A 13,782-nucleotide genomic window follows, 5' to 3' on the forward strand; every position below is an offset into this window, starting at 1 on the left:
TATGTGCTCAGGCAAATTCTGAAGGAAAGTTTCATGCGGATCCAAAAATCCTCACGAAAGAGTAACCCACAAGGTTTTATCTAGACACCTAAATTCTTAAAAAAAAAAAATCCGCAGGAAATCTGCAAATTTCTAGTAGTGAAGGAAAAGATGAAGTGAAATTGTAAGATGGAGAAACATAATATGTATCTTTATTAATCATCAAACACATTTTAGCGTCCAATATAGAAATCAACCACATCCACAATACATATATGGGTTCAAGGACAATGAGGAGGCCTTCGTCCAGCACCTCCAAAATAGAATACAGGATCTTTTCCATATGGAGCATCATTGAAGGCACTGTAACAATATGGTTCTATAGCATGTGTACTTACAAATGATGGGTACTTAAGTGCTTGCGAATTATCTTTGATTCTCACACCACCCATGTAACATGCAACCCCAAATTTATTATATGCTTCTTCTCCACTACCCATTTGTGTTCCAGTGTGAGGAGTTTTTTTGACCTCATAACTAAACACTTGTCCACCCCATTGAACCAATGATGCAGAACTTTGTAGGTTACTCACTAACTCTTTTGGCCAATAACCTACAGGAATGTTATTCTTCACTTTAAGCCACCAGTTTCCAGAATTATCCTAAATGATGTCCATAAATTAACAAAAATCAAATTGACATATACTAGTATTTTGAACATCAGTGAAACGACAAACTCTTATTTGTAGAAATTAATGTAACTATAAAGGTAACATACATAAATCTGATAAGTAGGTACTTGTTAATACAATATTTTGATTTTTTTTTTGAGGAAATATTTTGATATGTTATGCAGCACAAAAACTTTTTTATAGGGTACATATTTTACAAAATGGATTGTTGGAGTATAGACCATCTGTATACAAATTTAAGTTCATAAGAAATTATTTTATATGTCATTGATGAGCATTGAGATTAATTTCTTGGGTGCTTTTATCAAAACAATGTTAATCTTAATACTTCTTAACGACATATCAAACAATTCCATATTTACTAAAAGTTTATAGAGAAGAAGATCTATAAACTTTCAATTCAAGAGTCAATTTAATAAAATATATATTCTAAAAAAAAAAAAAAGAGCTGTGTAATACAAGTCAAGTATTATATTAGTGTAATTTTATCCCTTCTTTATAAATAAATAAATGATTTGCAAATTTTCACCCGCCTATTTTTTAGAAGGCCTAAGTTAACACCCTTCATATTTTTAATTTGGAATAAATACCCGACCCTTTCATTTAAAAACTACATTTTCCTTGACCAAATGTAACTATGAGTGATTAAGATTGTCAATTGAAATATGTGAATAAGAACACACATGCATGTTATCATTACCCGAAATATTCCAACGTTGATTTCATATTGTTGGTGAGAAGGGACTGAAACAGGTCCTAGGGTAGCACCAAGCGCTATATCCTTGTTTGTTTGCACAAAACCCTTGCAAGTAAGATCAAAACATCCTGTTGACTTGTATGTATCTTTCTGCATCATAATCAAGAAACAAAAAATCAATGCTTATTTCTCCTTAGACTTGCGGAAATAAAAAAAATAATGTTACCAAGTGCCCCTAAGATATTTGTTAAGAAAGAAAATATAGTAAAAATGTATTGAAACTATTGTGATCAATTTTAAAAGTGTGTTTTTCGATACAAAATTGGTTAGCAAACAGTGTTAGAAGGATTATAGGAAATGGCGAAAGCATTCTCTTTTGGGAAGATATATGGCTGGGAAAGCAAGCTATCTGTCACGAGTTCACTGCACATTATGAATCATAGCTTACGATAAATATATACACGTAGACCAGAATATTATGGCATAGAATGTTAATAATTCTGATGCAGAAACTTCAAGACGTGCATTTATAAGCAGAGAAGGAAGTTGGTTTTGAATGAAAGCAAAATAATAGTACCAACAGTTTTTCGGTCAAAGGCTGTTATCAGGAGCAGATAAATTCTAAACTCGCAATAGTTACGAAGATGAATTCATCTCGGCGAAGCAGAGGATGTGGAAAACTACAGTACCATCTAAAATAATAATGTTCGGATGAAGATTACTTCAAGACAAATTATCAACTCGGCTGAAATTATGGAAAATAATTCAAGATATGCACCAACAATGTTGTGTATTGTGTTTTAGAAAAATCGTAACTGCCAATCATTTACTGCAAGCTGCTCAGTACTTGGATGGGAACACAACGAAGTAGGGAGACAAATTGATTGATAATTTTCTACTTTTTAATGAGGTATGTAAAGGGAAGAATGTTAGGAAAGTGTCTCATCTAATTTGACTATCTCCGGCGTGGTGCATTTGGTTGGAAAGCAATGACATTATAATGGGAAAGTAGTGAAGATCACGGAAATGGTTGATAGAATTAAGCTGATGCCATGGTCTTGACTCTTGATTCCTTAATAGAGAAAGAAAAAAGTAGGAATATTGTTTACTCTAATTGGTGGATTAATCCACTTTCTTGCTTTCTATGTATTTAATCTGACTTATTGTATTGGGTTTAAGTACCGCTTAAGTTAATAACTCACATTGCTCATAAAAAATAAAATAAAAATTATAAGTTTGAAAAGACCAAACAAAAAAGACAAATCTTTCAATAAATGAGAACTTACAGTCCAATAGACGAAGAAACGGGTATTATGGTCACCATACAACTTTGGATTAACCTGAACCATAACATATACAGAGCATTAAGAATATGAACTCCGATAGATGAACAAACTTAGCATTAATCATGTATATAACTAAGAAAAAAACTAGAACAATCAAGTGTCTAACTAACCGTCCAGCCTGCTTCGATGCTTTCAAAATTATCAGGACCATTGGCAGCCTTAAGCCATATTTGAGCAGTAGTAAAATCTTCTGGTTTTTCAACTTTTGGATTCCACACATTAATATTCGCTTGTGCCCCTATAAATTGGAATGCATATGCCACAAGAAGTGCATCCTGCACGATCACACCCCCATATATCCATTTATATATAATACAATATTAATCTCACTCTCACACACACAAATACACACATATATATAACTAATATTGCTTATGATATGTACCGAGCGATTTTTCAGATCAACTACACCATCATTGGCGTTTAGATTGGAGAAATTAAGGTTTGTGGGGTTTATTGAATTCACAAATACTTCAGGAGGTTTTTGTCCGAAGCGAGCAAGTGAAACAGCTCTCAACAAGTCTTCTTTCCGAATTCTTCGAATAGGGACAGTTTCTTCTGGACAACTTCCACTTTTCTGCCATGTCTGGTAAACATCTGAGCTGACGTTGAAACCATCTCCTGTCCTTGAGATTTGTGATTCAAGAAGAAAATTGGGCACCCTCTGCACATAAAATAATTAACATGGAATCCATCTAATAGTTTAATTTTAACTACGCACATGTAAGATTAACCATTTTTTGAGAGGTCTGTATTATATGCACATCTAACATTAACATGGAGTCCATCTACTAGTTTAATGGCTTATTGATGTGTTTAACCCTTGCAATTAGGCGGCATTTAAAAATTCGTCCCTGTAATTGTTAATCTTGGCATTTTAACCCTGCAATTGTTAATCGTTTAAAATTTGGTCCTTGGACCAAATTAATCACTGCCACTAATTGAGAGGTCTGTATTATATGCACATCTAACATTAACATGGAGTCCATCTACTAGTTTAATTAATTATGCACCTGAATACTATGATTTTTTAAGGCAGGATGATCAAAAGCCGGTTGTTCGTAGATGTTGACGCAGTCAATAATATCTCCATCTTGACTCTGCAATAAATAATCACAAATTTTGTATCAAACACTGATATAAAATACTTAAGTAATTATAATTGGGATGGAGGAGTTATGAAATTGCATACCCTGATTGATTTCACTGCAGGCTTGTTTAAGAGCTTCAATTTGGCTTCGATTTCTCTTTCTAAAGGTGAATATGTTCTTGCATTATGGTGCAAGTTAAAGAACACACAAAGCAACAATATTGGAACCTTGTATTTCCCCATTCCAACTTGTTGATATCTTGATCTCTTCTTTTCTCCTTCAATTGACTTGTTGACATTCAACATAAATAGCACAAATATTTATACAAAATGTTTGCGCGGAAAAAGGACTGTATTAATGTCATTTATTTTTTTGGCTTAATTGCATTTTTGGCCTCCTATTTTTCTAAAAGTTGTGATTTTGGCCCCTTAACTAATTAAAATACAAAACAACCTCCTATGTATTGAATCTTTGGCTCCCAAGACCACTTTTGACCCTTATCTTTCCACTTTTGGCCCCCTATCTTTCCACTTTGGGGCCAAAACTGTCAAAGATCCAATACATAGGGGGCTGTTTTGTATTTTAATTAGTTAAGGGGCTAAAATCGCAACTTTTGAAAAGATAGGGGTTAAAAGTGCAATTAAACCAATTTTTTCTTTTTTACAAAAAAGTGTTGCTAAGTCTTTACTCCCATAATAACCGTTTTTTTTTTCTTTTTCATTTCCAACATATTAAGAAAAATTATATATGTGAAAGAGAGAAAAAAAAAATGGTTTTAATATTAATTAGAGTTCTAATTCAAAAATAAAATCACGTTCTCAAACAGCAAGCTCAAAACAAGAGCAATATACAGCATTCACCAAAGAACGTCTCTAAAGGGAAAATTGGTGGAGAAAGAATTGATGCATCCACCCCTCATTACTCATAAGGAACTTGTTCCACTGGCAAGATAGAGGGAAGTGTTCTGTTACGGCATCAGGTTGATAGTAGTTGTAAATGTGTCATAAACTAGTGCACCTTAACAAGCAAGCGGTTCATACTAGATACTTTTTGGTACTTTTCCCATCAATAATCACTCTCGATTCATTAGTGACCGAAAAAAAGTAAAGAGAAAAAAAACAAGCCAAGACAGTCATAGTCATAATCAAGCTTAACAAAAAAGCATAAAACAAGATAGGCATCTGTTTGAGAGACATATTGCCTTTACTAGCAAACTAAAAAGCATACGATCTAATAGAAGTTAAACTAAAAGCAAAATCATAGTTCTTTGATTAGCAAACCAATAAGCATATAATCTGATAATAGACCTCTAGCAATCAACCCACGAACGAACAATCAAGTTCCTTTGTTACATCCTTATTTCCCTCCATATCGTAGGGAGTTGTTCAGCAAGATGTAGCAGAGTAATGTGGTTCTGTGAGGGAAGCAGGGGCGGTTTTACCACCCAGCTAGCTTGGGCACACGCCCGGGCTCTGTCCCAGATCTCGTAGGAGACCCATAGGTGCCACAACAGTCCTCAACGTACCTATAATTATCATATTATCCATAACATATCATATGTTATGTTGTTTATTGGCTTCAAATTTGTGGTTTGAAAAAACAGAGAAATCGTGACAAAATTTCATCAACGTGCCTGGAAATAAGAACAGAGAAATCGTGACAAAATTTCATCAACGTGTCACGATGTCCAGGCAGTGAGCATGGTTTGCAGGGTGCTCAATCGTGTCACATTTTTGGGAAAACGTGACACGATTTTCAAACTTGCTGGGTACGTTTTTCAGGATAAGGTTGGTCGTACCTTGGGTTGTACGCATCAATCGTGTCACGATTTGGACAAACGTGACACGATTTTGACAACTGAAGAGTGCTATATAAGTGTTCTTGTGCAGATTTTGAAGGAGAGCTTGAAGAGAGAGAAACTTGGATTACAAAGGAGGTAACTTTAGGATTGAGTGTCTTTGTAGTGAGAATCTCTTGGGTTGGGAAACATTGTAAACACCTTGGGTAGTGAGATTTCACCATTGGAAGGATCAAAAAGCTTCCTTTTGTGTTTTCTCGTAGGATTCATTATTGAGAGTGTGGATGACACAAAATGGGTATAAATTAGGTTTTGCTCTTTGTGTAAACTTTTAAGCTAATTTCTTGTAACTCTTTTGTAGCACTTTCATCATAGTAGATTGAAGGGCTGCTCTCTCCCCTAGATTAGGTCATATTGGATCGAACTGGGTCAACAATCTTGGTGTGTTTGTTCATGCTTGTGGTGTTGCTCTACACTTAGATCTAGGTCTGTTTTTGTTGTTGCTTGGAGACACTTTATCCATTGATTACCACTTCCTTTACTCCACACATCTTTGTTATTCATTGGTGTGATTTAGTACCGAATTCACAACATGTTGCATTGGGGCGCGGTTATGGTGCATAAGGAAATATTCCTTATGCACCCTGCATAAATCCAGAAATGGTTTCTGTGAGTTGTACTTCAATACCATTAGATGTACTTAATGGTTTCCAGCACTCTGCATAAGGATTTCCAGCACCCTGCATAAAATTATGCCAAAACCATTTTGCTGTGGAAATGGTTTCTGTGAGTTGTACTGCAAAATCATTTCTTGATTTATGCAGGGTGCATAAGGATTTCCTTATGCACCATAACTACACCTGTTACATTGTGTTGCAGTGGTTAGGCGCGCTACCTGACCCCGCTAAGGCGTGGGTTCGATCTGTGGTAACACTCCATGTTAGTTTCAACAAAACATACCACTGCACCAATTCACAATTTTGCTATTATTTTAAAATTGTTTAATATATATTCTGAAAATATTTTGCCCAGACTCTGCAAAATTTCTAGCTCCGCCACTGGAGGGAAGGTCTGTCAAGTAGCAAAGTTGGGAGCATTTGTGCAATCTTATTAACTTTTCCATCACCTCTGTATAGTTGATCAATCACTGAGTGATAACTGGCAACATTAGGTTTGACACCGCATTTTACCATCACAGCCACTACAGTTTTAGCATCTTTAACCTCTCCTTCAGTAACTAAAGTAGGGACAACAATAGCAGATGGAAATATTTTGTTTGGTGATGCATCCAATTCTCTAAGCAAGGCAATCGCTTGTTTAAATTCACCGATGATGCAATAGCCATTGATTAGATAATGATATGTGAGACAACAACGGGGTATGTTCTTAACAATCATTTCAGAATAGAAGTCATAGGCTTGATTTACTAGTCTATCTTTGCAGAGGGTGAGTATGATTGAGTTATAGAAGTCTGTGAGAGCAATAGTATTGCAGTTAATGTTGATCTTAACCTGTCTGAACAAGTGTATGGCTCTTTGAGCTTCTCCAATACGACATAAGCCATTGACTAGAAGATAATAGGTAATATCGTTCAACTGAAAACCGCTCTTTAATGTTATGTAATTGTAAATGTGGCCTCGGATACAAAGAGATCGGAAAAGATCATTCAAAATGGAAGTAGAGGGACGATGGTCAGTTTCGATGATTTCACGGAAAAGAAAGAAAGCCGAAGAGAAGTTACCTGATCTAGCATGACATGTGAAGAGAATTAAGCAAGTATCAATATCTGGTACAACATAATGACTGTCAGGGGGTTGAGATTCAAATTTTTTAGCAAGTTTAAGAATGGTTCTGTGTTGATGGATGTCCGGGAGAGAATAAAATAGGGAGTTGAAATCGGATATGGGATAGTAACCTAGCATGCTATTAAAACGATTAGTAGCTAAATTAACAGCTTTCACTGAAGCCATGATACCATCGTCACCTTCACGGAAACGAGGAGTGTGTAGCGGCTTCATCTTCTTCTTCATCTTCTTGTCGTCGGGGTATGATTTCAAAGAAACATAAGGAGCAGGAGGAGGATGAAAAAACTTGTTGTTGCTGGGAATAATAGTAGAAATAGAAACACGTCTTCTTCTTAGCATTGACAACATAATTGTGTTGTGTTGCGAAGTGGGAGAATTCTTCTTCGTCGATCCGCAGCCGAATTAGGATTACTTTACTCATTCGATCCAGCAAGCCAGTAACCACATGGGTACAGATAATGACGATTTGGTTCAATTTTGACTGAATGAATGAGTTCGTTAATTAAAAAAGAATGGGGGTGTGGTTAATATTTACCAGCATTGATACAATTCTTTATTTTATGCCAATCTTTATTTTTAGCCTAGCTACCATGTGACTGCCGACACTCAGATGCTCATATATATATACTCATAGACCAGAAAATTATGGCAGTAGGTGGAATTGATGATTGGAAGTTGGAACTGGCATCGGATGAGATCTTTAAACATCGAGGAGCATAGCAAGTTAAAAATTCTGATGCAGAAACTTGAAGGCGTACATTTACAAACAGAGAATGAAAGCATAATAATAGCAACAGTTTTTTGGTCAATGACTGTTATCAAGAGCATATAAATTCTCAAACTCGCAATGGTTATGACGATGAATTCATCTCAGCGAAGCAGAGGATCTGGAAAACTACAGTACCATCTAAAATAATTTCAGATGGAGATTACTTGAAGACAGATTATAAACTCGGGTGAAAGTATGGAAAAGATGTGTAATTCAAGATATGCACTAACAATGTTGTGTATTGTGTTTCAGTGCCAACTGAGTAGGTATGTAAAGGGAAGAATGGTTGGAACACAATTACATTCTTTTTAATGGGTAAGTAGTGACTAGAAAAAGAAAAATATTGTTTACTCTAATTGGTGGATCAATCCACTTTCCTGCTTTCAATGTATTTAATCTGAATTACACCAATGGAACCCAAAATAATACCAAAGCTTAATCATAACCCAAAATAATAGTGGCTAATAAAATATATTTTTGTATTTTGTTATTTCGGCATTTGGTTTAAGTGATTAATAAAATATGTACATAACAGAGCGGAAAAGCAGATTGATTCTCAACGTGGTAATAAGTTTGCCGGTCAAAGGACTAGTTCCAATTATATTTTGGTCGGAAGTTGTAAATTGAAGTGTTTCTGTTTTGAAGAGAAACTTGATTTGTGTACTTCAATACAGGGCCACCAAAAAGGCTTGTAGCTCAAGAAAACATGTGGTAGACTACTCTAGACTCCTTTTTTGCATTGCTTATGCTCTCACATATACAATATGAGAAAAGGAAAAAACTTGATGCAAAAACTGAAAAAAATGCATCTTTCTTGGTGGAAGTAATGTTTCAAATGCATATAAACTAATTAATCCACCAACAAAAGTGCATCTCCTAGGCTTGCATTCCCACATTTTCGGACAAAGTTTTTTAGTTTATTAAAAGAAAAATAAAAGACAAGAAAAACAGACTAAGAAATCATTTGACTAAACACCCCAGAGATGTCTACAGAATAAATTTTATCGGTGCGGGAGGAGACACCCACATTTTCAAATAATCAACATTAGTAACATTAAATTTAGCCAACCAATCAACACATTTGTTACCTTCTCTCAAGGTATGAGTAAAGAGACTATCCAAGGAAGAGAAGAGAGCTTCCTAATAAAGGAAAGTAAGTTTGCATGGGGATACAAATCATTCTCCTTAGTATCAACAACCTGATCCAAAGCTGACTGGGAGTTAGATTCAACGATGATAAATCGCTATCCAAAATTCCAAACCAATTGAAGGCCCCTCCAAATAGCCGAAAGTTCTGACCAAAGTGTTTGCAGATTAAGCTTCTTTACTCTCTCTGATTGTGGCCTCCTTGAAATAGGAATTTGGTGCTTGTTTTAAGCTGAAATCCCATTTTCAACATTAAAATGACTTTCCCTATTCATCTGATTTGGCTATCCTTGATTCAGCTCACCCTTAATTCATTTGTAGTTAGGCCAAATTCGAGTAATGCTTAGCTTAGAATGTTTTGTTATGTAAACAACATCAAAGTTAAAATAAAATGTTTTTATATGCTCATAATAGAGATTAAATTTGTAACAATATCTTCGTAAAGGGAGATGTATATTAAATTGGCATCTCTCTTATATGTCATTTAACTATTGACAATACAGTCTCGCAGCTTATAAGATATGTGCCAAGGAGAAAGACAAAAGCTGGGAGAAGAAAACGAAAACAATAAGAAAGTAAAAGAAAAAATATGATGAATTGAATGATTTGATAAGAAACAACAAGAAAGTAAACTTGCAAGAAACATATTTATTGTTCATCAAACACATTATATATTATATAGTTAATCAATATCTGATTTCAAGCACATAAAGGAGGGTTTCTTCCAGCTCCTCCAAAGTAGAATACAGGATCTTTTCCATATGGAGCGTCATTGAGGGCACTGTAACAATATGGTTCTGCAGCATGTGTACTTACAAATGATGGATACTTAAGAGCTTGTGAATAATCTTTAATTCTCACACTACCCATGTAACATGCGGCCCCAAATCGACCACTTGCTGCATCTCCACTACCCATCTGTGTTCCTGTGTGAGGAGGTTTTGTTTTGACCTCATAACTAAACACTTGTCCACCCCATTGAATCAATGTTGCACTGTGTCTTAAATTACCTAATAACTCTGCTGGCCAATAACCTACAGGGATGTTATTCTTCACTTTAAACCACCAGTTTTGGGCATTATCCTAAATCAAGCCAACATATTAAGAGAAATTAAAATAACAATCATTTTGTACTACAATTAGCGCTTCTACTTTGTAATTATTACCTGAAATATTCCAACATTGATTTCATATTGTTGTTGATGAGGGGATGAAACAGGTCCTAGGGTAGCACCAAGGGCTATACCCTTGTTTGTTTGCACAAAACCATGACATGTAAGATCAAAGCAGCCTGTTGACTTGTATGTATCTTTCTGCATGCACCACAATCAAGAAACCAAAAATCAATGTTTATTTCTCTTAGGGTTTGTGGTTATAAAATAACTATAAGATTTGAAAAGACCAACAAAAGGGAAAAAATTTCAATAAATAAATAACTTACAGTCCAATAGGTGAACAAGCGGGTGTTGTGGTCACCATACAACTTTGGATTAACCTAAACCATATTTAGAGCGCATTAGCCATACATGCATGGACTCAACTATAAGCAAAATATCTACTTTCTCATAGTTAAGTGTATTTAGTTTTCTTTATATATTTCGTGTAAAATAAGAAATAATTTACTAATCCACACCCATAATATAACAATCGTCTCCTCATTGCATTTAAGAATTAATTTATGGGTATTTTGGAATAATAACATTAAATATGGATAAATCAGCTAACATTTGCTTATAGTTGAGTTAAATGGGATTATATAACTATGAAACAACTAGAAAAAAATTATGTATGTATGTATGTATGGTAACTGGACTTTGAAGTAGCGTGAAAACTAACCGTCCAGCCTGCTTCAATGCTTTCGAAATTATTTCCATTATCAGCCTTAAGCCACATTTGAGCGGTAGTGAAATCTTCTGGTTTGTCAACCTTTGGATTCCAAACGTTGATATTTGCTTGTGCGCCTATATAATTATATCCGTATGTCACAAGATGAGCATCCTGCATGATCACACCACTCTCTTATTGCATGTTAGTCATATTACATTCATTTATACTCCAATAAATTGGCTAAAAAATCAAAATGAGATCACTTGTGTGGCACATGCATATGTATAAACAGAGGAGGAATACTAATATAAGTTATGATATGTACCGAGCGATTTTTCAGATTAACAAAACCACCGGTTGGATCACGGACACGGTTGTGAAAATTTAGGTTTGTGTTGTATGTTGTATTCACAAATAGTTCTAAAGGTTTTTGTCCGAAGCGGTCAAGTGAAACAGCTCTGAGCAAGTCCTCTTTTCGAATTCTTCGTATAGGAACAGTTTCTTCTGGACAACTTCCACTTTTCGTCCATGTTTGAAACACATCAGAGCTCGTGTTTGAAGTAACTCCCATGCTTGAACTTTGTGATTCAAGAAGAAAATCGGGTATCCTCTGCAGAGTTTGTTAGTTAAAAAAGGATATGAGAATATATAATATTGATAATAAATCAAAATATGAATTTCAGAGTTTCTCAATTGAATTTCTACTCAAAAGTTGAATATAAATCAAGTCTCATACCAAATAGGTGAGGTCAACCTTCATGTTTTTATGTTTATATTAGTTGATCGGATGGAGTATTTGCCTGGTAGATGATAGGCTCCAAATACATGATTGCTTCTTTGACATTTGTGGAGGAGACTCAAACCTCCATTTCTCCCAATGTAATGAATATTTTATTATGTTTTAATCCTTGATTTTTAAACTCTAACTAGACATTTATTTATTACAAAGAATCTTGCTAACGAATGTCTTCAATTCGGACACTCTTTCAGAATTTTAATTTAAAAAAAATCTTAAAAAGTTAAATATTTTAATTTTCAATACATTAAATACACAAATTTTCATAAAAATTTACCAATCAAATCCCTTAAAAAGTGTTTCGATGACACTCGTTGGTATTTCTCGTTTACAAAAAATACAATTTGGTTTTCTAAAAAAGATATATACCATTTGATTTGTGAATCAATTTGTTTAATTTACAAATGCTCTCAAATAATTGCAACATAAAATAGGGGCTTTTACGGTGAAGTCAGAAAATTGACTTTTTTGAAAAAAAATTATTTTGTTTAGCTAATAGTATAACTGCCGATGTCATATCAGTTAGTGTCCTGTTAGTGGACCACTCTAAAACTAAGCTTTACTTTATTACAAATCAGTCATTATACAAAATATTAAGGGGAATTTCAATCTTAGTGCACAAATGAGAATCTATGTTTAATTTTGATTTAATGAGGGACACAATTGCAATAAGTAAAGGAATAATGACACGTCTTAGGGACAAAGGTGCAATACACCATATAATCGATATAACATGGATTAAATACACAAATGTTCAATGATTGGTCATTTAACTTCACCAGAAAAATCATTTTCATGACTTCACCATAGAATTTTCCCATGAAATATACCTCATAGTAGTAATTAATAACGCACCTGAATAATGTGATTTTTTAAAGCAGGATGATCTAAAGCAAGTTGTTTATAGATGTTAACACAATCAATAATGTCTCCATCTTTGCTCTGAAAACAAAAAGTACAATATCAGATTATATTCATTCTAACGCAATAATTAAAAATCATTTTTTTTAGTTTTTGAAGGAAAGAAAAAGCAGCAAAATATTAGTCATCCCTACTAATTAAGTTGTCATCACTAATCTAAATTGAAAAACCACAAGCCCCAACATTACTCTTAAACAAAAGAAGTGCAAGATTAATTGATATTAGATTGAATTAAGCATAAGTGGTACTACACCACCCATAGTAATAAGTAGTAGTCAATCAATCCTCCCAAAAAATCTTTAAAAAACAAAGAGGAGACAATCATTTTCCCCTTTGTATGTAATGCAATGGAAAAGAAAAAAAGAGAAAGCCAACTTTTTTAGAGCACTGCAATATGCCAAGAAAGAAAAAGATCTTCTAAAATAATATTCATAAAGTTATATTTAGGATGGGGGATTTATGAAATTGCATACCCTGATGGATTTCACTGCAGGCTTGTTTAAGAGCTTCAATTTGGCTTCTATTTCTCTTTCTAAAGGTGAGGATGCTTTTGCTTCAACTTTGAATTCTAGTGTACACAAAGCAAAGAACACCCAAAGCAACAACATTCCAGCCTTGTATCTCCCCATTTCGCATTCAATAAACTTGTACACATTCAAGATAAATAGCACAAATATTATATAAGATGTTTGCGCGGAAAAAGGGACTATATTCATGGCCGTTATTAATGTTATTTATTTCCTTTTGACAAAAGGATTTATTATTTATAGTGAAAATGTCTGTTTTCAATTTTATTTTATGGAAAATGCTAACGAATACCTCAAATCATTGACTAAGGAAATAAATATAGTACCCTTCAAAAAAAAAATACTCCTTCCGTTTCTAGTTATAAATAAATTTGATGTTTTAGGTTCA

General features: G+C 34.2%; 3 protein-coding genes across 4 annotated transcripts; all 3 read right to left on the reverse strand.

Annotated features, from left to right (window-relative positions):
- Positions 1-171: 171 nt before the first annotated feature.
- LOC11420919 (uncharacterized) lies at positions 172-4,111 on the reverse strand. The gene is made up of 7 exons (XM_003603063.4): positions 3,907-4,111; positions 3,728-3,814; positions 3,100-3,378; positions 2,825-2,989; positions 2,655-2,708; positions 1,372-1,518; positions 172-641 (listed from the first exon to the last, which is right to left on the reverse strand). Exons 1-7 carry the CDS (start codon positions 4,108-4,110, stop codon positions 261-263), a joined length of 1,317 nt encoding a protein of 438 aa, XP_003603111.3. The 5' UTR covers position 4,111; the 3' UTR covers positions 172-260.
- Positions 4,112-6,649: 2,538 nt separating this feature from the next.
- On the reverse strand, positions 6,650-7,747 carry LOC11432329 (pentatricopeptide repeat-containing protein At1g12775, mitochondrial). The gene has a single exon (XM_024779055.1). It carries the CDS (start codon positions 7,745-7,747, stop codon positions 6,650-6,652), a length of 1,098 nt encoding a protein of 365 aa, XP_024634823.1.
- Positions 7,748-9,891: 2,144 nt separating this feature from the next.
- LOC11420920 (uncharacterized) lies at positions 9,892-13,531 on the reverse strand. Of its 2 annotated transcripts, XM_039831805.1 has the most exons (7): positions 13,341-13,531; positions 12,802-12,888; positions 11,476-11,760; positions 11,160-11,321; positions 10,765-10,818; positions 10,490-10,636; positions 9,892-10,406 (listed from the first exon to the last, which is right to left on the reverse strand). In XM_039831805.1, the coding sequence occupies exons 1-7, from the start codon at positions 13,494-13,496 to the stop codon at positions 10,023-10,025; spliced, it is 1,275 nt and encodes a 424-aa protein (XP_039687739.1). In that variant the 5' UTR covers positions 13,497-13,531; the 3' UTR covers positions 9,892-10,022. The 2 variants fall into 2 exon arrangements, with proteins under 2 accessions (XP_039687739.1, XP_013461833.1); XM_013606379.3 differs by lacking the exons at positions 12,802-12,888; positions 13,341-13,531 and adding an exon at positions 11,887-12,039.
- Positions 13,532-13,782: the final 251 nt, after the last annotated feature.

Source organism: Medicago truncatula, chromosome 3 (assembly GCF_003473485.1).
Source record: "Medicago truncatula cultivar Jemalong A17 chromosome 3, MtrunA17r5.0-ANR, whole genome shotgun sequence".
In the NCBI taxonomy this organism is placed as follows: Eukaryota; Viridiplantae; Streptophyta; class Magnoliopsida; order Fabales; family Fabaceae; genus Medicago; species Medicago truncatula.

Coding starts and splice junctions, on each gene's coding strand:
- LOC11420919 (XM_003603063.4), bottom strand. CDS start 4,110: ATGTTGAATGTCAACAAGTCAATTGAAGGAGAAAAGAAGAGATCAAGA. Junction 2,709..2,824: donor GCATCGAAGCAGGCTGGACG/GTTAGTTAGACA, acceptor GTTATGGTTCAG/GTTAATCCAAAGTTGTATGG. Junction 642..1,371: donor TCAACGTTGGAATATTTCGG/GTAATGATAACA, acceptor GACATCATTTAG/GATAATTCTGGAAACTGGTG.
- LOC11432329 (XM_024779055.1), bottom strand. CDS start 7,747: ATGCTAAGAAGAAGACGTGTTTCTATTTCTACTATTATTCCCAGCAAC.
- LOC11420920 (XM_039831805.1), bottom strand. CDS start 13,496: ATGGGGAGATACAAGGCTGGAATGTTGTTGCTTTGGGTGTTCTTTGCT. Junction 11,322..11,475: donor TTAATCTGAAAAATCGCTCG/GTACATATCATA, acceptor GTGATCATGCAG/GATGCTCATCTTGTGACATA. Junction 10,407..10,489: donor TCAATGTTGGAATATTTCAG/GTAATAATTACA, acceptor GGCTTGATTTAG/GATAATGCCCAAAACTGGTG.